Here is a 23,103-nt window from a genome sequence, read left to right as displayed (position 1 = left end):
TGAGAGTTTCAGTTGTATGAAAGAACAGGAGTTTGCTAGCCTGATACAAATTAAAGGCTAAAGGTTACTGTAAGTGAGCAGAGGTGTATATTACTGCAGATCAGTGAAAACATTAAGTGCAAATGAGTGAAAATACTCTTCTCAAGCAGCAGCTGTCTTGCTGGTCCTTCTGTTTTCCATCATTTAGAAGAACACTTGCCTTAGGGCAGAGGCTCAGAGATTCTAGGACAGCATGTTCAGCAGGCTCTGGTTCCATTGCCTACCTTGTCCAGCAGAAGCAGGTAATTTTGTTTTGGCAACTGAGTTATTGCAATGCCGATGCAAAGTAGGTCCGAAATGCGATGTGGCTGTTTGAGGCATAACCACCCTGTGACAATATCAACAGGTCTTACTAACTCTGTAAGGTCAAAAAAATCAGTGTCACAAATGGGAAAGTGACATAGTTGATCTCTCAAACTGGAGGCAGTACTCTGGCTGCTAATATGTAACCTTGTAACTGCACTACAAACAGTGAGAAAGAGAAGGAAGATGCAATGAACTTGAATACTGTGAGAAAATTATAGCATATTTTGAGGTGGAGTCATTTTGTGTGCGGAAATGAACAGAAGTGTCAGGAAGCCACAGTGAAATGTTATTGGAAGGGAAACAGCAACTACGCTGGTCTTTCTATAACTTCTTTCTTCTTAGACATAAACTATCTTGTGATTTAAGAACTTCATGTGGTTCCCTACAGGAAATTCATCTTGAAGTTGAAGATGACAGGTATTCATCCCAAATGTTAGAAGAAACAGGTTGAACAGGAAGTTAGAGTCGATAACTTCATATCCTTGGGAGAGATCAGCAGTGATATCTCTGTTGCAGTTAGGGAAGTGCTAGTACTGCAGCTTGAGGCTATACAGGATCTAAGTACTGTGTTACAACCTGACGTAAATTCTCCAAGATGAGTGAATCCAAACAGGCTGCTGATCTTACGGAATAGAAATCTGAAACCCACAAAGTTGACTAACTTGTCTTGGGTTTATGGCGATAGTTCTGCGAGCCAACTCTAGGTGCATACAATGTAGCTAATTCCTTTCCTTTTCTGAAGCGAAAGTAGTGCCACAAGAGTAAATACTCTAAAAGTGGTCTTTCTGTAATTTACAAGTCCTACTTAGATTTTGAAGTAGCAGAACAATTTTCCTGGTAGGAGTGGAAGCAGAATACAACTTGCATAGAGGAGGAGCTAGGTAACTTCATGGAAAGAACAGAGTAGGTGAAGGTCTTGGGAAAATTAAAAAATATTTAATTTCTCTATTTCCAAAAATTTGTGAAAGGATTAGGTAGCACTTGCACTATATGATTCTGTGATTATTTCTTGCCATACAGGAATCAAGAACTGCTTAGTATGACACACCATAAGGTTCCTCAATGATTCTTTCACTGTCTTTGAAAATAGGGGATGGAATCACTGCCTGTGACCACCAGGGACTAGGTTTGAAGACCTCAGTGATTTGTACTGTCCTTGTTTGCCAACACTAACTTGTCAAACTCCAGTTTGCACTTGCTTGACTGCAGAGGTAAAGATGTAGCTCCGAAACAGAATTTTCAGTAGTAAAAATGATCCCCTTGGGAGCCACTTAAGAATCGGTCATTTCTGAAGCTGAAATACATGCTCCTTACACATTGGACAGGATTTTGAAATCTTCCTATTTCAAGTCCATGATAGCCCTGCAGGCTGTTATCACTGAAGGAAAGTCAGCTAGGTCTGCTAAGCTTATACAAAGTGCCTTGGGCAGCTTTCAGTAAATATGAGAAGACTTCAAGTAGTTAGGCTTGTTTTGATTCCTTCTCTCCCAAGCTATTAGGTCCTGTTCCTGAAAGCTTCTTCCTTTCTCATGCAAAAGAACTAACTCTAATGTCAGCACAATTTTTTTCATTTATAACCTTTTTTTTCTTCTTCATTAGGTCTTTGTCTCGGGCTAGAAAAGCGTTCGGTACCCATCACTGGTGTTGACAAAGAGGATTTGCACTGTTTGTAGGTGCATTTTTGCTTCCTGAAGTCTTCACGTTGGTCCTCGTCTTCTGAAGACTTGGATGTCTTTAGAATTTATCTTCTGTTTCCTTTATTTAAAAAAAATCTCAGGTAGACTGAAGTATTAAATCTGTGTATTGTATTGCTTGGGTTTGCTTGTATCCAAGATATCTTCTAAGGTGAGAAAACTTAGCTTCCTTAGAGCACACAGCAGAAAAGTATCATTCTGTAGGGAGCAATCAGGACAGTGATTTTGTTGTTGGAGCATACCTTCAATTGTTGGTTCACCTTTCCACTGTAATTGATATTAATATCCCCTTCTACAGAATTACGTGTATAGTATTCTATTAAATGAGTGCAAATGGAGGGATCTGGACTCATCTTTTTGCAGTGTAAGATCTGTCAGCAGTTCAAGGGATGCTCACTAAAACTAGAGGCCATACTATAATGTTGAAGTGAGGATTCTGTTGAACAGACATCAGAGGATCTGTGTGTGCTATGGTAGTGTTGAAATGGGATTATGTTTGTTTTCACTCTAACTTCAAGAGAGCTATATTATTGTAATTTTTGAGGTTGGTATTTAAAAAGAGTGTTTGGGAAAAGAAGAAATAAGTAATTAGGTGTGGCAGTTTTTCTAAGGCTTTTAATATATCCAAAGGCTTTTATATGAAACAGCGCACCTCTAGCTGCCTGTCCAAAGTGCCTGCTAGGGTATCATAAGCTGGCAGGGAGAAAACATCCAACATAGTGGAATGTAGGGACATGCAGGTCCCTCAGTCCTTTTCTGCAGAAAATGTGATGCTGAAGCTGCAGCTCCATGGGCTTTGGAGCTGCTGCACAGGCTTGTTTGTTGTGCATGTGCATGCTCCAGTCGTGTTCCTTACCCCTGCTTGTACCCTCTTCTCAGTGGAAATACAGGAGGCTGCAGGCAGGCAATGCATGGGACAGCTGTTGCAGTTCTGTAAGTTACAAGGGAACAAATTTTCCAACATTTGGTATAAAACTGTCCACAGTGAGTTTGCTGCAAGCAGTTCTGCAAAGCAGCTCTTGACCTCAGGTTTTGTTATATCAGTGACATAAGATGTGTTCAATTCAGAGAGCTTCAGTCATACAACAGTTTTTGAAAACTGAAATCCACAGATTATTGGGAAACATCAGAGCTTGAGAGCTCACATAATTTTCAAAAATAATTCAGCTGTTTCTGTACTTGTCAGGTCTTTGACCAAATGGTGTTGAAAAACTTTTTTTGATTCTTAAGCAGTCTGTGCACATGATTCTTGCTATCCTAGTGTAATTGAATGCATGAATTACCTTATCAGAGGTTTCTTCCACAGCAGAACTTGTAATGCAGTCACCCCTTTTAAGCCTGAAATCACAGAGCTCCAGCCAAAAGGTTAGTTAGAATCAGTGTTTTTCCCTAGTAATGAAGAGCTAGGAGGTACTGAAGGAATTGTTCTTTCCTCTAAACAAGCCCTGATGTTTTGGTGGAATTATGGAATAGTACTGTATTCAGTAAAATAAGTAGTTGTTCAACCCTTTCTCTGAACAGGAACCTACTGGTAGGGAAACAGTTGCATTGTTTTTATGTACTTTGATTTACGGAAGAATTTTAACAGCGCAGGTGGATAGGATCAGGGATTGAGAGGAAGGGACCAAGGAAACAATTGTTGACATTGTTATAGGTCTCTGAACACAACCGCTGTGGGGTGGGGGGGAATACAGGAAAATTTTATTTCTACATGTTGGGACTTGTGAGAACATCACTGAAATGCCAGACCTGACTCTGACATTTACTTTTGGCTAGTGGTATGTTCTCTATAGACAGTGAACTGCAACCAGCAATACAAAGAGCTGAGCCACAAAATCATGTCCTTTGTTTCCCCCCAAATTTCAGATGTACGTACAGTAGGCCTTCCTGTTACTAAAAGATAAGGCCAGATGGGGGTGGGGTGAGGGGAATGGTTTCTCTCTGGTTAAATTGCTCTGATATTTCCCATTACCTTTCTGTTCAACAACAAGCATGTACTATCATGAAGCAAGTCAGACACCTAGTGTCTACTTGAAATTAATTCATTGAGCAAGTCTATCATTCACAGGCTAAGCATGCTCAAAGTGGCTGCCTGGCACTGAGGAAATAGTGTGCATCTCAAAGACTGTACATGTGAATTTTTCAAGAAACAACTTCAGTAATCTGATGGTAAATGCAAATCCAACTTCAAAAAATGCAGATGTGAAATAAACAGTTGAATGACTTAGTGCTTTGAGTAACATCCATTGTCTGTGAGGAAATATTATTGCATTTTACAAAATCTTATTTTTAAGTAAGCAGTAAGAGAACGTTTGAGGACTGTTTAATTTCCTGTTGCTTAGGATGTGCTTACTTAGTATGTTATGCTTAATAAGTTAAGTTCCTTAACCAGCTATCATTCTAGAGTTTTGTGAACCTAGGCAGCTCTGTTTTGTCATGGAAATAAATCTTCCATACAACTAAATGTTTCTGAAACCAATTGAATATATGCTTGTCTGCATGGGTCTTAAAAGTATGAAAAAAATATACTTTCATAGTTCCTATTTTGGTTATAGATAAGGTAGAAACAATGTCTTGATGTCTTGCTTTGTTTGTGAGGTCTTACTGGAAACAGTAAACAGTTGTACAGAGCATTCTGTTGCACCCATTAATATCTTAGATGAAATTTGAATTCCGCAATTGATATCTAAAATTAATTAGCTGAAGTTACTAAAAGTAATGCATAGCTTTCAATTTTGTGTTTGTTAGAACCTGTGTAAAAGTAGCATATAACTAGAAAAATATATGAAGGCCTTTAGGAAGTTTGTCAAGCATTGTGGAGGAGATTTCAGGAGTAATTGCTTTGTAACTAGGGCATGTTTCGGTTTTGGACTTTGCCACCAGGGGCTGATCTTTGTTTCATTTATCTCTTTGCTGTTGGTATTTTGGTCTTCTCTTTAGGCTACAAGCAACACCTTAGTGGAAATCACACATTGCTTCAACCATGTGAACATGTTGTTAGCAACTGCAAAAGGTCTTTGTGTGACAAAGCATAAGGTTTGTAGTGCGTTATGGGAATGGTCTCTTATCCTAGTAACTATCTGATATTACAACGAATGCTGAAAAGTAGTTACTAGATGAATATCAGTAATGTGTAATAGGTCAACCTGGTTTTAGCTTGCTGTTATCAGCAGATCTTCGTTAGTGGTCTCCCTTCACATTTCTTTACTTCGAAAGTAAATTAATGCAAACTTCCAAGTACTGTTTTCTTATTGGTAATACTGTAACATAAACTGATTGCAACTGTCACTGTTGCTCACAAACAGGAATGATCCATTTTGTGATATGTTTTGCTGACTGCGTTCAGCATGCTAAAAATCAAAATAAAATGTAATTGGAAATGTATTAACATTATCTAGGAGCAAAATAAACATGAGCATTTTGCTCAAGACAAAACAGTTTTTTAATGACACAGCAGTATAAATGATCTTCTTGCATTTGAATGACAGAGTATGTTCTCGATGCATTTTGTATATGTCTTGTCAGCAAGTATATATTCAGAAGTTTGGCTTAAATTAAATTTAGATAATGTATTTCTACAACTAAGAAGTGCTAAGATTAAATAGCCTTTGGGTTTTTGGACTGCAGTTCATTAAGTGCATGTCTGCCTTTAATGGTATTCCCCAATTTATTTTCCTATTATAATTGGTAAAGTTAGGTGATGACAGTGTGCTGTCTGGCTACTTAATTTTGTTCTTTCTTCCCTGGGGAGGATGATGGTGACCTATTTTAGGGTAGTTCTTCATTGAATCATGCACTAATGCTTTGAAAACAAAGAATTGCAGTAAACTCAAAAGGGAATTTGAAAATTTTATGGGATAGTTAATTCATAATTAAATATTGCCTCCCAACAACACTAAATAAGAAAATGGGAAGTAGAAAACTATGCTTTTAAGATGGATTATTCAATATTGCAGGCAAAGCTATTTGCAAAACATTCAAATGTGTTAATTCATCAGCAGAGTGTAGCCAGAATTGGTTCACTTATCTACCAGCTCAAAACAGATAAAGATGATACAGTAAAATAATCAAATTCAAATAGTGCCTCAATTGATTTAGCAGACAGTCTGAGGTATTCCTGGGTCTGTTAACAGAAGACAGATGGAGTTTTCTTCCTTACCTCTTCTTACAATGTAAATAACCACTTCTGTGGAAATATAAATGGCTCTTGAATTAATTGATAAGATAACGTTAAACATGTGCTATGGTAGTATAAACTTTTTTGCTATTTAAAAACTGCTCTGGTTCATTACAGCATGCTGTATTTATGGTCTCTTTATGTATTAGGTAAAACATAATTCTTTTGTTAGGTATAAATGAAGTTCTAGATGGAGTTTAGATGTAGAGCTTAGGGATATGGTTTAGTGGGGATTGTTAGTGTTAGGTCAGAGGTTGGACTCGATCTTGAGGTCTCTTCCAACCTAGAAATTCTGTGATTCTGTGATTCTTTATGCATTGAAGCTGTCTCTGGTACAGATATTGCAACACCATTATTTTTGAAATCATCAATGTTAAGATGTGACTCAACATCTTAACATCTTAGGAGAGCTTCTGTGCAAAGATGTTTTGGGTCAGCTGCTTTTTCTGTTGTATGCCTTTTCTGTTGAGAAGTTCTTTCTGGCCATTGATGTGGTGGGTTGTCTGTGACCAAAACCCTCAATAAGGATTGTAGCTATTCGTAATAAAAATGAGGTGGTTTTATATTGGACCTGTTTAGATATTGTTTCAGAACTAGTTCTATTTTCTTCCTTTTGTGCCTTCTCACAGTTTGAGGTTGTGTTAACAAACATCCAGGAATAAGACAAATTAATTCAACTGATTAATCAATGCTTATCTTACTGCTTCTCTTCCATGCTGTTTGGTTTATCTGAGAAACATGCAGCCAGATGCATTTTTTTTCCTTGAAGTGCACTGAAGCCTCTGCTTTTTTTTGTCCATTGATATCTATCAAGCTTATGTCCTCACTGCAAAGTCCTTGCCAATTGCTGTTGGACTACAGTTGGCTTGTTGAACGATATAGTCAGGCTAAAAACTATTATGTGAGAGTTGAGATCCAGAGGTGTTTGGCATATATATTCAAACAAAGATAGTGCACTTCTAAGCAGATGCTGCACAACCATCTCTAGATTACTTCCCACATTCTCAGTGCTTGAAGCATGCTAGCCTTGTAATATAAACAAATACGCTTATCTACTGCGATTGAAACAATATAATTCCAGTGTAGTTTAGCTTTGTTCTAAGAAGGTGAGAACTAATTTCCTCTGTTTTGAACATCTTGTTTATCTGTGGTTCAAATGGGTATGACAAGAGGTTCAAATTAACACATGGATTCCCCACTGACACTCGAACAGAGAAGTCTCTGGGAATAGGCACAGCTCTGTCCAAGCTGAGGGCATTAAGCTTGGGTCTTCAATTAAATGAAGGCCTAAGCACTGAAACTTTGGACTAAGGGAGAATTGTGTCAATGCATCTTCATTACCGTATACATGTAAACATGTACTTCTCTTGAATTAAGAGTTTTTTCACAAATGAGACAAATAGTTGTCTTGACATTCTCTTATTTGTAGTCTTTGAGGGACAAGTATTCATAACTTGGTTCGGCGTGACTTGAGTTTTAGATCATAATATCTGAATGGTTCATGATAATTAAATTTCTATTATCTCTAAAATACTGCTAGTGGTATAAACCCTACTTTCACATTCCAAAACCTGCAAATTCTGATGCTCTGTTGACAAAGCATGAGAACCATGAGACTATTGTAAATAACTTACCAGTATGTATAGATGTTTGACCAGATGTATTAGAGTATGTCTTCACAGAGCAACTTTAAAAGAGTCAGATTGTTTCAAGACTTCAGAGGAACAGCATGTTTTGGTGCTTTTGATTGTTCAGTGCCTAATGTGAGTACCTTCAGGCACTTAAGGTTCTGAAAATGGTTTGTTCCTATGCTATTTGCTAAGATTTTGTTCTAATACCTTGCCAGAAGGGACAATTGGATAGTGTTTTTCCTTCTTGTTACTATAAACCTCTTGGCCAATAGAAATAATATTAAAATAGATCAGGATCCTGGTTTTTCCATCTTCTACTGTTGGTGTTGAAAGAGGAATGAGGATGCCAAAGGAGAGATGCCGAAGATGCCACACCATACAGGACTTGAGCTGCTCACAGGCTGGCTCAGCTCTGCGCTGCCAAAGCAGGTGCAGTGTTAGGCCCTGCACATCTGTTTTGCTTTAATAACATGGAAATGTCTATAGGTATCTGCTGCTGTTCTGGCCTTCCATGGGCCACAGGGAAAAGAAGAGTAGGGTTTATCAAATTTCAGCACTACGTAACTGCTTTCAGTAGATAAATGAAAAGTAAATAGTCATGATCAATATGCTGTCATCTTCTACCACTGTAAAATGATCCTTACCTGTTAGCACAGTTAACTGGTATTTCAGGGTTTTTACACACACCCTGTAATGCATAAATGGTAAACCAGTTTGGGGAATCTCTAAATTGATGAAAAAATGAGAAGCACTGCCTACTGTTAGCATATGATATACATAAACACGTAACATAAAGGAAAAAAAAATATACAAATGAAAAATGGTCACACTGCTAAAGATTTAACATGTCTTAAAGTGATTTGCATATTCAGAGTTACACAGTAGCTATGTAGAAAACATAATAGTAACATAATAATTAGATGCTTCATTTTTACAGTAAGCTACACTGAGTTCAGTGTCTCTGGAGAAACCTAAAGCATCAGATACAGACTTGTACAGGAAGTCAATTTGTTTGCATATGCTGGAAAAAATCACAGATACCCAGCTAAGCACAGGAAAATGTGTCACTAACAGCCAGCATTTTCGACTGGGGGAAGATGGTTTTAGAATACCATCATGTTACTTCAGCTATCAATAGCAGTATAACCAGACTTGATGTAATTAAAAACTGAAATAAGGTTCTATTAACACTGCTGTATGTCAGTTCTGCTTTTTTGCCTTTCTTGGCATGAGTTGTGCTGGAATTGCCTTCCAAACTATGTAACATTGGCTTGCTTGTTTTCCCTGTTACATAACCATTTCTAAAGTTTGGGGAAGTGCTGTGATTCTTTGACCAGGCTGTCTTTTTTTCCCCACTCCTGATGTGCATTAATTGAAGTGAAATGAAAGAACTGCTTCAAATTATTTCTGGCCTCTTGGAAAGCCTCCCCTGTGACTGAAATTCTGAATTTCAGTGCCCCTTGACTGTTTCTCTTAGTAGCAATAGCCTTGTTCCACACCTGGGTTTCCTGCTTTGACCGTAAGTCACCTAGACAATCTCCTTCTGCAAGTTTCCTTAAGTTGGAGAAGTGTCCCACTGTGATGTTTGGGGTTTCCTTGGCTGACAGCTGGGTGCTGCTTGACGGATACGTTTCCCACGCAGGCACAGGGGAGCTCTACCTGCTCCCAGTCAGCATGGGAATTGGAGAGGTAACTGCCAAAGGCTTGGCTTGAAACGAGGGTCATATTAGCTGGGGTTGCCCTGGCAATTCCTCTCTATCAACTTGAGTTTACAGATTTGGGATTTGTCCCCTTGGTACCATTTAAGAGACTTTTTCCTACAAACTGTGTGGCCACATAGATGTTTATGCATTTACTGCTAGCAAACAAGGTAAGCAAGTGATAGGCAACTAATACCTTATGCATCATCCGTAGGTGCCTTTTCTCTAGTCAGGCTTGATTTTTCCCTAGCACAAACTCGCGTGTGGCACACTCGGAGGGATGACGACTCCTGCTGTAGCAGCTCTGCCGTCCTGCAGGGAAACTTGGAGCCGTGCAGTTTCCCCTGCCACCAGCGGGTGCCTCCCTCGGCACTGCTTAGTGGCGTCTCCAGCTGCCGGGGCAGAGGCTTGAACGAGGGGAGAGGAGCGGATCGGGTCTCGGGAGTTCTGCCGGGGTTTATTGGTATCGCAGCTTGGGGGAGAAGTGCAGAGAAAGCTTCCAGGGCTGAGCCGGCTGGCTTAACGTTACTACTAGTAGTTTTCCTAAGAAGGAACTTGGTATAATCAAGCCTTAAAAACATGGAGCAGAGGAACCAAGAGCTGTTCGTTGCTTGTTTTCAAGGACTGATGGAGTGTGTGGTGTGCCTACGTCTTGCTGCGTGCATCCTGGACACAGACCTGAGCGCTCACCCAGGAAACCGAGCTGTCGAAGAAGCAGCTTCCCCGTGCAGCTGCCAGGCTGGCGTGCGGGATGCACTTGAGTTCATTGGTACTGCTTAGCCCCTCCCAGCCGGACCAGTGGGTAACAAAATGGGAATTAGACTCTTAAAGTTAGTCCAGAACTTAGCGGAGATACAGATGTCTCCACTTAGCCTTTCTATTTTTGTACCAGCTCTGCAGGAATGCTATAATATTGTTGTCACTCCGAGAAGAGAACTTGTTAAAGAAGTATTTTTCTACCTTAAAGAAGAGCTGCAATATTTAGCAAATGCCGCAGAGCTGGAAGAACAGCTTCATGGAAATGGAGTTTCTCAGTCAGTAAGGAAGTTGAAAGCATTTTGCACTATTACGGCTTGGGGTAATATTTTTATGATAGGAAGTTATTTTTTCCCCAGAAGGCAAAGAAGCTGAAGTTAAGGTGGTTTGTTCTTTTATTGACTTCGGTTTTTATTGAGTTACACTGAGACTGTTTCACAATGTCAGAAGTGTTAATTGAACTGGATAAACTTTCTTCAGATGAATTTGAGAGCAAAAAGGCTTCCAAGTCAGACTTTAAGGAAGGCAAATTGAGTGATTTATGTGCCGATTATCGTGGTTTTCAACTTCACTGCTCGCGTTCTGCACCAGCTGGTAAGCCTGCCTTTATATAAACTGTTTCCTCAGCTCTGTGTTCATTGACTCCTGTAACGTGTGAGTGAACTATAAGACCAGATGAGCAACACGGCAGTCTTTGCTGTCACATGTATGCAATCTGAAGTTGTTTTTACTTAAGATAAAGGGTGGAACACATATGCAAGCGAACACTTTTCAGCATCATCTGAGCATTCCAGCATACAAGGTACTGCTAGAAGAGCCCAAGAGGCTGTTGCCTTGTGTTACCTGGATGGCAATCTGTATGTGGGTGCTAACATGGTTCTAATCTAAATGGAAATCAGAGCAGCCTGAGGAGCTGTGCTGGCTGGCATTACACTTGGTGCAGTGTGTACCTGAGGTGTGCCCTCTGGTGCTTGTGCTGTGCCTCCTCTTCTGCTTTCCTCTAGCTTTATCACATCAGGGCTTGTGAAGTTGGAAACGTGCATGCTATAAGGCTCTTCCATGACCATTGTTACTCATCTATAGCTTTTATTTTGGGGCAGGTGTTAAAATAGCTATATATAGCTACTCTAGCTGATAGAGCTAGAACAAGCCCCCCCCCCCAAAATGTCAATTAACTAAGTGTCTTGAAACTTGAGTTTCTCTAAAAATTCAGTTACAAAAACATACACAATGTGGCTGTCTTTTTTTTTTTCTAACAGAACCACAGTTGATCAATATAATCTCACGTAAGTCTTTAATGCCTACTAAAGCATTGAATGGAAATACATTTAGGGAATCCTGTGTAAGAATGACTAGTATCTTGTGGACTACATGTATGTGGACATGCACTGCTCCTGAGGAATAATCTGGTTTTTAGTTCCATGCTTTTATGATCACTGGAACAAAATGTAAGCAAGAGAAATGTAAGGCAATATCTGAATATATGACACTTGTCCTGTAACAGGATAACCTGCAAGATCTGGAAGACTGCAACTTCCGTTCAGCTCAAGTAGGTGAATATGGATATAACTTTGACATTTTCAACTCTGAAGAACTTCTGGAACAGCTGGTCCTTAAACTCAGTTCTTGCACTTGAAAATGGACAAATGCCATGCTATCTGTTCTCTTGCAAGAAAAAATATATTATGCTTTCCTTACTAGAAACGGTTTTATTTTTTTTTTTACAACTTTACTATATTTCTTATGTTGTTTTTTTCATAGCAGAAATGCTTGTGGAATCTGGGGATTTTATGGAAACAGGTCTTTGCAAGTTCAGGAATTGAATTTGTCTGTTCCCTGGGATCCTGCAATGTAACTTCAAAATTACCTCTCCTACCCCAGACTGTCATTAAGGTACTTGTGCCTGCAGTAGGTGATGCGCTTTGCTATATTACCAGGAAGTCCAAGTAATCTGTTCTAGCCTATCTTGTCAATCAATTCAAAAATGAATATTCAGCTTGAGCAGTGTATTTTAGTGGGATGGTAACACATTTGCAGGAGAGAGGGAAAAAAAATAAAACCACCTTGTGGGAGTCTTATGCTCAAAATAAGATACTTTTTTGAAGAATTACTTATTGGAATTATTTGTTGAAAATGGTATACTTGGGCTGGCATGATAGGATCATCTTGCATAAATGCATTTCCTATGTGTTAGGGGGCTTTTTTTTTTGTTTTTGTATCATGAGAAGAATGAGGTAAATGCTGATGCTTCATATTTCTGATTTGGATGAATGGTTGTGGTCCATGGAATGGAGTGCTAATGCAGTTTCTCTTCCTTTGGAGCTTTTCCTTGATATATTTTGCCAGTGTTTGAAGCAAGCAAGTCATCCGTAGTTCAGTCTTGCGTTGGGTTGGCAGAAATCTGAATGAAAGTGGCCAACTTTCATTCGGATTCCACATGTCATTTCCTAAAAGGAACTTCTTGATCACCCATGGCTATTAAAAAAAAAAAAAAAAAAAAAAAAAAAAAAAGCTTTTGCTTGTATTAAAAAGAATCTGATTTCTTCAAGATCCATCTGTTTCTTAGCAGTGCTGTCTCATAGGCAAAATGAAACCTTTTAAGCAATGGAAACAAGAAACATTTTTGTCAGGCAGTGACAATAGGATAAGAAATTTTCCAAGATGTCAACATGCATCATGCCTCAGGGTGTTGCACCTGGTTTTTCTGGTGCTGGCTCCTGTGTGCCATAGTATTCTACTCTCTAAAGATTCCAAATCTTTCACTTAGTCTTGATGGTTTTTAAGAAATTAAGTATTTTTGAAAATGATTTAAAGAACTGTTCTAAAATCATACCAAGCACCAACAATAGATAGCATAAAGTATAAAACATTAGAACTCAGTGTAAACCTAGAAGAAGCATTAGAATATTTTTCTTCTGCTCACATGCATTGAGTTGTTCTTGAAAAGTAATTTATCACACTTGTGCCATGACTTACCATGTACAAAACAGAATTCAATATAGAAATACGGTCACTTCAGAGAAAGCCTTCTCCTGTAGTGTGCCAGTTGTTTAATTATAAACATGGCACTCAGCAGTGCTAATGCAGAAAAATGAATATCCTGAAATAGTATAATGTTCTATAAACAGGAAATGTAATTGTCATTAGAAGACCTGATGTTTATTCAGAGTTACTGGACACAAAAACTTCTTAACTTTGTTTTTTTTCCTGGTTTAACCATACCCTTATCAATGGGATATAAATGTTCAATTGTTTTCCTATGCAAATCTTCTTAAATAAAATATATATAAGCTAACTTTCTGTATATCACTGTCTTCATCACTGATGCAGGTACCAACCCCGAGGCATATTTATTTGGGATCTGTGATCAATAATGTCAATAATGTCAATATATTCTAAAGTAATACCCTAGAATGTGAGGGACAGTATTGTCAACCTCTGTGTGTCCTGATTTTTCCACATGAACCATCTTGATGGTTTGATCAGATATTACGCTATTGAATAGTGTAATATCAAGACTGTTTCAAAAGATAGAATTTTGAACTGACCTTCTTTAACAAAATGCTTAGTGACCAAGTGAAAGGCCAATGTCAACTGATTGCCATGGCACTAAGGTCAGCTGAACTCTGAGTGAAAGCTTGAATGAAGCAGACATCCTGTAAACACATGGTAATGTTGAAGCTGATGGTTTTTAAAGAGACCAAGCAATTCTTAAGAAAATAAAGTGATTTTTTTTTAAATGTAAATACCTTATTAAAAAAAGAAACTTCAAAGAACTTTATTTTTAATACATGATAACATGAAATAACGTGAAGGCCTCTGTTGCAGATAGAGCAATTTGTCTTGACCAATGGGCACCTGAAGGTTATTTCAGCAAAAGAAACGCAGAACTAGATTTCTGTGATCTAGACCTTTTGTATTTGCAGTTCAGAGTTCTCACAAGAAGCAAAGCCAGCCTCTATTCCAACTGTAAATATTTGTTCAGGCTTAAACCTTATCACTGATAGGTGCTATTCTGTTTCATTTCACTACTGTGGAAGTGACTGGAAACATGCAACCTACAATAATGGCCTTATCTACTGGTTTTTGTTTTATGACTGCAAGACAAAAAACGTTCTCACGCATTTCTTGACTTACCTTCTAATATGTGCCAGAATATGTTTTTTGTATAACTTTCTCGTGAATAAATATTTTTATTAAATATCAACACATGAGCGTAAGTGGGGATGGAGTATACATGTAGCCCTCAGACCCTTGTGAAATGAGAAATGTTCTAAATGACATGGCTTGGACTCTTTGACTTCCGTCAGAACTATTGACTTAAGAAGGAATGAAACGTCCAGGCTGGGAACAAACAGAATAATAGGGTGGTCAAGGAAAATGTGCCTTAGTGGGTAGAGAAGATAAAAATTAGTAAATGCTTTCAGCAGTTACCAGTTGGGCAACCACGACCATCAATGTTATAGGTGTGCATACATAGTAACAACTGTGTGTATTTCAGCAAAGGTAGAAGACTGACTAGCCTTTGGGAGTTAATAAAGCAGTGGTAAATGAGCAAACTCCCCTGCAGCTATCACTCCCTCTTTTCATTTCTGAGATGGTTATAGGAGGGAGCAGCAGACTGAACTGAGTGCTCTTTATCATCCCTGTACGTAACAGCCCTCTAAGTAACCTGTCTAGACGGCTTGCTATACCACTCCCTCAGAAGAGCTCAAAGTGGACAAATTGCAGTCTCACCTCATAAGAATAAAGTCATATTATTTATGATATCAGCTGAAAGTAGAAGCCAGAGTGGTAGATCCCTGTCTTTTAAATGGAGCATTTCCTTTTACAAATTGAAATATTTAGTAGTTCAACCATGTGTAAAATCCAAAACCTACATGTTATATATGAGTTTCTTCTGATTACAAAGACCTATATGAACGTAACTCCTGCTTAACTATGCTTGACAAAATGTTTCTATCTCTTCTGGATCATCAGAAGAATCCTCCTAAACTAGTATTTCCTATTTCTACAGTTTATCAAGTTTTAGTTTCTGAATCAAATTTTCTCCTTCCCTTTATTAAAATTCTGAGAAGTGCTTTGTTTACAGTGCAATGTCCAGAGAACTGCATAAGTAAGGTGTAGTTTCCTGCAGATGTAGAACTGCACAGGAAAAACAAGTGAAAATACACCAGACATGGAAAACCATGTCTAATAGTTGCAGTGCAATTGAAGGTCTGTATATTAAAATAAATTGTGGATGAAGCTGCAGCCTGTTGTAGAATCAGAGTTTGAAACACTTCCACTAACCCAATTTTTTGAAACTATGCAAGCATTTGTAAAATCAACAATTGTAACAATTGTAACAAATGATTGCATAAAGCTTAGGTGCTATTTTATACTTTCTCACATTTCTTCTTACACAATAAGAGGTCAAGGAGTGTGATTTTTTTTTCCTTGATATCAAGAAGCAACTGAGATCTTGTTTTGAAGTTCAGTGTTCTGAAACCATCTTTCTGTTTGTGTCACAGCAAACCACTGCTTTGCTGAAAGACGTCAAGCAACATAATGATGTCAGAAATAGAACAGAAATGATATTAGTCTCTTACCCTCAATGCAGCAGTATGTATTTCATTACTTATGGATAACAGAATTGCTACAAACCTTAATCACCCTTATATTGAATTCAAACTTTATCTTGGAAACAAATGTTATGTCCATGTCATTGCTCAGAAATAAGTTCTCACTTTGAAAACAAAACAGGTATCTTGTATAAGGATGTATCTTTTGTAGGGATTGCAGGATAAGGGAAGCTGGGGTAAAAAACACCTCTGTTCATGTATTTATGGAGGCTGGAACATTGCATAGAATGCTCTAAGGCTTTAGTACTGACAACAGTCAGTCTTACTATTCAGCCTTACTATAGGTACACATGGAAAATAGTTCATTTCGGCATGCCTGCTGTACCAAAAAGTTGATTAATAATGTATAAAATAAGCCTGTGGCTAATGAATAATTCAGAGATTGTATAGAAGCTGAGTGTACTGAGGTATTCACCTCTGCCCCTGGGGGTCATGACATGATCCTCACATAGCTACAATAAATGGAAACTAAGCTGAATATAGAAACTTAATTTTTCCCGGAGGCATCATTTCTTTTCTGTGCTCTTCCTTCCTATAATGAGCTATTTACTTTTGGTTCAAGGGTGGGGTAGGTTAACTAACTCTAAGTAAAGATACATTAACGATTTATAATCGCAGGTTTTATTTCCCAAATTCCCTCAGTAGCAATAGACGAAATATGTCTACATAAAGAATGTTGCACTCACAGGTATTTCAGGAACTTTGAATTTTTTGAAAGGTGAAGTCGACATTTACAAAACATCAGTATAGGCTCAATAACCAAGGTCAAAAAAATGAGAGTTAGAATCAAGCCTGAGCAATCTTGTTGTAGCACACTGTCTGAAGCCTGGAACAGCTGACTACAGTAATGAAACACCTGTGTCTTGTTAGCAGAAGTGAGGCTATGTGGCTTTTCTTTCTTGTATTCCTTACACAATGAGTTTATATTGACAAATGGGTGTCCAGTATGCTATAAGGACGCAAGAAGACAGCACAGATGGGGGAGGTCACTGTCGTATTTAAGGTCTCCTTAAAAATTTTAGGGTAAGGATATATCTTTGTATGGTACTATAATAGAATGATGTTTTGTGGCACTGACTTCCAAAAAAAAAAAAAAAAAAAGACTGAAGTTCGTGAGTATTATAAACAGAGTAAATGTATTAATAACTTTGGTAAGTTATTAACGTATCAAACATGTTTGGTAAATTCTAACCTAGATTAGAGATTAGTAGCAAGTTTTTCACTCTGAGGGTGGTGAGACACCAAAACAGGTTGCTCAGGGAGGCTGCAGATGTCCCATCCCTGGAGGCATTCAAGGGCCAGGTTGGATGTGGCTTTGGGCAGCCTGCTATAGTGTTTGGCAACCTTGCCCAGAGCAGAGGGTTTGAAACTAGATGATCTTTAAGGTCCTTTTCAACCCAGGCTATTCTATGATTGAGTAATGCTCTTCAGGCAAGGTAGAATACATTTGTATTTGATATTTGAAGCCTTACTGTAAAGCTTGACAGCTCTGCCTAGACAGCATGCAATGAGGAAACAAATGATGTCAGTACATAATCTATCAGCTATTGCTTAGAATCAGTTTCAGTTTCTTTTATCTTAATAGAGAAAAAAAAAAAAAAAAAAACAACTTGGGGTTCTGTTACACCACCATGAATATACAGACACTCTACCAGTTTCATGTTCCTCTAGACCTTAATATTTCTTTATATACTATGTCCTCAGTTAATCTGATTCTTTTTAAAAAAATAAACTTCCTGAAAAAACATGTTTAGTAATATTTAGAAGGGACATCATGGGACACAGAGAGAGAGTTATCTGTGCAGGCAGATGAATGTTATAAATAGAAAGAGCTTTGAGTGGTGCTGGAAGAGACAAGTGTGTTTTTCCAAGAGCACATGGTGAGAAAGAATTTGGCTGCCTATTAGTCTCAATCCTGAAATATTCTGTTTAGCTGGTAAAATAATAAATTGAGATGGTATTTTTAGGAATTAAGCATTTGTACATGCAAAGGTATTATTAAGTATTTAGGTCTCCATCATATCTATGCTTTGACTCCTAGGAGATGTGCTGAGGCATGTTACTTAGATCCAAATACAGGCATCTTGAGCCAGTGCAATTATGCCAGATCTCTTGAACTGTGTACAGTTTGTGAGGATGATCAATGTCAAGTGTCTGTTTTAACTCTTTGACTGAATGCTGAAGGTGACTATTTCTAAAATACATACATCCTGTTCAATATTAAAATTAAAGAGCTTGTACTTCTTTGCAACAACAAAAAAAACAGCATCCTAAATTAGATTATGCATTGTAAGTCTTTTAAGCAATAAAAGACCTTATTTATCTATTCTTTTACTTCTATCTTGCTCTGTAATGCTGCGTGTTCTATGGAAACTGATATTGTAGTTAGCTATTAACATTTCTGTCAGGATGTTATTAAAATGAAAAGTAATTAAACAATGCTTAGTTAACTTGCTTCCAAGGAACATTATGATGTCCATTGAAATGTACTAGATTGGTCTTACCAGAGCACTGAAGTGCAATCTACTTCCTATAGTACCATTTTTCTTGCATGATTAGAAACGAAGAATTTTCTTATAGTTTTTAGAAAGTAAATTCTCATCTTTATCAGTGTGTTTTTGTTTGTTGGTTGGTTTTCTGGTAGTTGCTTTAATTATCTTTTTCCTTAATTATTTTTTTCTCCCTCCTTTTCTGTCTAGAATAAGGAATAACAGCTCAAGCCAGTCTTTCAGTCATTATGGTTACGAAGGTTGCTGACAGCTACCATACAGGGCGTAGCATTGGGACTGTGAATAAGAGGTTAAAACAAATTTCTTCTTTCCTTACCTAGGCATTGACAGATGACTAAAGAGTGGAATTCCCTGAAGTCGTTAAAATAACTTAGAGCCTATTCTGCAAGCTTTTTCTCATTTCATCTTAGTATATCTTTGCCTTCTATGTTCCAGACATTTTGATGTTGACATTCCAAAGCTGTTCCCACCTCTTCCCATTCAAAAGTTTTCATTTCTGCAAGACTATAAAATATTAAAGGAAAATGCTCTTGCGGGGGTTATTTGTTTACTCCATCTCTCCTTCACTCCAACATCATGCTGCTGAACCTGAACAAGGAGTCAGATGAATTATTTAAGTGAACCACCATCAAAGTCCTGTGCTGCTGTGTCACAGATTTATGCTCAAGATTCCTGTTGTCAGATACTATTTTGCTAAGGGGTGAGATATACGAGGTATGTGTGGCTTTTTTCTAAGGTTCCCTGCTAAGACAAGCTCTATTTGCACAGCTTAAGAGAGACAAAACTTAATGAATAGAGGCCCTCAGCCTGGAGGCCCTGCCAAGCTAAAATGACTTTTTGTTCAATGGCATTTTGATATTGGATTGTCACTTTTATTTTTGGAGAGAATTCCTGATGTAAGTCAATCAAGAATGTAATTATATTCATCTGTGTTTTTTTAAATGACTGTCTTCAAAAAAATGCACAGACTCTGGAAGTTGTGTTTGAGAAAACAAAGAGCTATTGAAAGAGAGAACCTAGTTTTGCTATAACGTTTGTGTTGGCTGGTCAGTGTGGCCCTGTGGAATGCCTGCTATGAGTCTCTGATGGTTGCTGCTTATTTCTATTGACAAAACTTAATATTATTTCAGAAATAAATAGTAGTAAAAATAGCAAGTATATTCTGGGTAGCGCAGATATTTTCTTTCATTCTGTCAAAAAGAAAGACAAAAGATTGAGTTACTCAGGATTAAGGAACTGAGTGTGTGTAAAATTAATGCCCTTCTGGTTTGTTTATCAAAACCCAACAAGACCATAAATCTTCAGAAGTCAAGGATCCTAAAAATTAAGTTGAATGAAGTTTATTCCAAATGCTGACTTTTTTTTTTTTTTTTTTGCTTGAGAGGAACTTGGCTTTGTCCTCTGAATTTAACTAAATGATGTAACATTTTTATATTATTTTCCTTATTTCTGGAGAAGCGGTTTTGTCATTAGTAGACACTTCTCACACAGGATGTATTTCTGGCTTGTTCATTAACGTCAAGAAGGAAATAGAGGGGCACTGAAAAGCATACAGACAGGTGTCCCATTGATAGATGTTCTGTCAGCCTCAGATTCATGTAGGCTTAAATACATTGTATTTCTTCCCACATTCTGTTATTTCTGTTTGTGTTATCAGTTACAGTGGACCTAAACTTGCTAAGTATTACTTTTATTTTTAGGAAACCTTTCCACACGTTTTCCTTCTGATTTTCTTTGTTTTGCCAGGAAAGCAAAGTAAAGATGACTTGGGATCTCTGGGGGGAATTGTTATGCTTTTCTGTCCTTGATAGGATTTCAAGGAATTCCCCTACTTACGTCAAAAGTCCACCTCACTTGGTATCCTGTTTCTGGCGTGGAACAGTATCTCCCCTTACAAAGGAAAGGAGAATAGGAACGCATCCTGTTGGCCATGTTTCCAGAACCTCCTCAAGGATATCCTACCGCATGATCAGAACGAACAGTGATGAAATCCTGCAGGAGGTATGGCACCCAGCTTGAGAAAATCAGTCGTCAGCCTCACACGTGCACAGTTTTTGTCACTTGAGACTGAAGTTTCCAAATCACTGATTTTAGCTAGTTCAGAACTGGGATAAAGTGTGCTTAAATGGGCTGGGGGCAGGGGAAGACCTACTTAAAAAAAATAATAAAAAAAAAATATCCTCTTATGATGTACGCTGAAAAGCCTCCAAACTGATTTTGACTCTTTTATGCAAATCATGTTTCTAATTTTCAGCTGGTCTGTTTCTCTTTCTCTTTGTTCAGGGTCAGAGAATGTTCTCTGACTGTCTGATCAATTCTCTGTTCTGTCTTCTGATCAATTGAATATACAGCACATGAAACAGTCTTCCTCTCTTACTAAATTCCTAAGGTTTTTTCTTGACCTTTGCATAACTAGTCATCCGTCCATCAAATTTCATTTGGTTTCGTCTCACTTATGACTTTTCATTTCACATGGCTTGTCTGGATTTATTTTTAACATTTGTTTTCTTGCTCATTCCTTTACACCTCTCACATGACAACTTATCCGAGTATATCATACATGTAGGCTTTAAACATTGGTACTCAGTCCATTTCTTGAAACCAGTTGTCTAACTGTACCTTATTTTTTTAACCACTCTTTTAATACTTTAACATACGTTGAATTAATGTTACTTTCCCTTTCTCTTCTGGTGCCAATAGCACAATTTTACTGCTATTATTTCTGAGTAAAAAAGAGTAAATTTATTCTCTCCTTTTTTAGGTCTAGAAAGCTGTACATGTAATATTTTTTTGGGGGGGGGAGAAGGGAAAAGAGGGAATAAAGAAAAGAGTTCAAAATTGATATTTTTAGACTTTTTTGGGTGCAGCTGATAAAACTATGCAAGATCTGGTGTGATTTATGCCATCTATATAACTTTAAATGTCTTCAGTGATAAGGAAATTGCTGTTAGGCAATTTCTGGAAAATTGAGGTGTGAAGAGATTGAGGAGCCTCAAATCAAAAAATAAAATAAACATTAAAGTTCCTTCTGATTTTACACAGAATTAGAACCCCTTAGCATTTTGGGGAAATAGGTCCTGATTCATTTGCCTAAGCCCATAAAGCAGCTGGGAGATCTAAGTTCTATAGAGCTGCTTGTGGGTTTTAATATACATACGTCTACATAGATGTATTTTCAGCTGTTCCCAAATTATATTGTGAATTTGGTGTGCTATATAATGCTTACTGGATGATCTTCAAGAATAAAATGTCCCTATAACAACATTTTCTGCCTCTAGGCAGCAAAAATAGTTTGAAAGTATCCGTGACCCCTTCTCACAATGTCAAATATACATGTGGAATCAGGGTATACTCTGATAAGGACAAAGAGAAGACCACTGTTGGAGTTAGGCATTTTTATTTCTAGGCTATAAGCTGATCTTTCCAATTCAAAAATAGACACAATAAAGAAGAACAAGGCTTCCTGCTAATGCAAGGCTGAGTTCACTATTGGTTCACAGAGTTACACCTGTTTGCTTCAGATGAGGGATCTACCTCAAACTCACCATGCAGACATAAAAAAAAAAAAAAAAAAAAAAAAAAAAAAAATTAATCCTGTAGGATATTACCACAGGGAAGTTGAACTGTGCACAGAAAATCATCTGAACAATCAAGTGAAACACTTCTGAGAAGTGAGTTAGGGAAGTAAAGAAAGAAAATTGCAGTTTAATCTTCATAAGAAAATAGTTCTGATGTAAGAAAGTAGTCATTTACTGATACTCCTATACTTGAAGCACCTATCTTTCTGTTTTGAGTAGTAATAATAATCATACAGCAACTTTAGCTATTTGTGAAGGAGGAGATGAAGTGAGTTTCAAAGAGATTTTTTCCTTTTCTTTTTTTTTTTTATTTTAGAAATGCAAATTGATTTCTCTGGAGGGAGGAATGCTTACAGACAGCTTTGCAAAAATGATTTTGTAACTAACAGCCTAGAGTAGAAAAAAATGGTTATAGCCTTTCCTCCTGAAAAGATAAGGGAGTGAACCAAGGAATCTCTTAGATGTGCCAAGCTTGTGACAATGTGCTTTCTGAAGAATTTTATGTGGTAAATTGAGATGTTGTTAAAACCTGGAACAACTCACAGTGCATATATACATACGTTGACTTCTTGGAGAACAGATTGGGAAGGCGACCACTTGGCACTGCCAGCGCTCCTTTGTTCTTTGCAGCACACGCAATGTGAGCATGAAACCAAGGTGTGGGTGCAATTGAGGCTTTGGATTGGTAACAGCAAGTCATACGTAGCCGTGTGTGAACGTTTCCTTTTGCCTTTTGAAAAGATACTTAAAAATAAGGCATAAAAAAAAAAAAAAAAAAAAAAAACAGATGAATGTTAGAAACGTGAAGCTACTACACGTTCCAAGTTGGCATGTGAGCTTTGTTCAAACTGTCCTCCAAAAATAGTTCTGATGATAATGCCACAAGTTTAATGATGCAATGAAACTCCTCTCTGCCACTGCACAGGGAAGCAGGGCAAACATTTTCTCATTTATCTCTTTTTCTTTAGTAGGAAAAAGCCCTAAATATGTTCTTTACACTGAAAGAACACACTATCTCGCTAGTTATTTAGCAGGCTTCTGCAGGCCTGTCCTGCAGCACCAGCTTACAGTAGTAAACCATTGCGATT

At 37.7% G+C, this 23,103-nt stretch overlaps 1 protein-coding gene across 3 annotated transcripts in view; it reads left to right on the top strand.

Annotated features, from left to right (window-relative positions):
* The window catches only part of ANO3 (anoctamin 3), a 233,326-nt gene that overhangs the window by 20,755 nt on the left and 189,468 nt on the right, over positions 1 to 23,103 (top strand). For 2 of the 3 annotated variants that reach the window (XM_084520760.1, XM_084520758.1), the window contains exon 1: positions 10,029 to 10,897. The exons of the other annotated variant lie outside the window; for it this stretch is intronic. In XM_084520760.1, the coding sequence (XP_084376886.1) occupies positions 10,744 to 10,897 (154 nt within the window). In that variant the 5' untranslated portion in view covers positions 10,029 to 10,743. Of the gene's footprint in view, positions 1 to 10,028; positions 10,898 to 23,103 lie in introns of those variants that run through there. 3 annotated transcript variants of the gene reach the window in all.

This window comes from Aythya ferina (assembly GCF_964211825.1).
Source record: "Aythya ferina genome assembly, chromosome: 5".
Classification (NCBI taxonomy): domain Eukaryota; kingdom Metazoa; phylum Chordata; class Aves; order Anseriformes; family Anatidae; genus Aythya; species Aythya ferina.
Note: the sequence above shows the minus strand (reverse complement) of the source record. Positions and strands in the feature narration are given on the sequence as shown.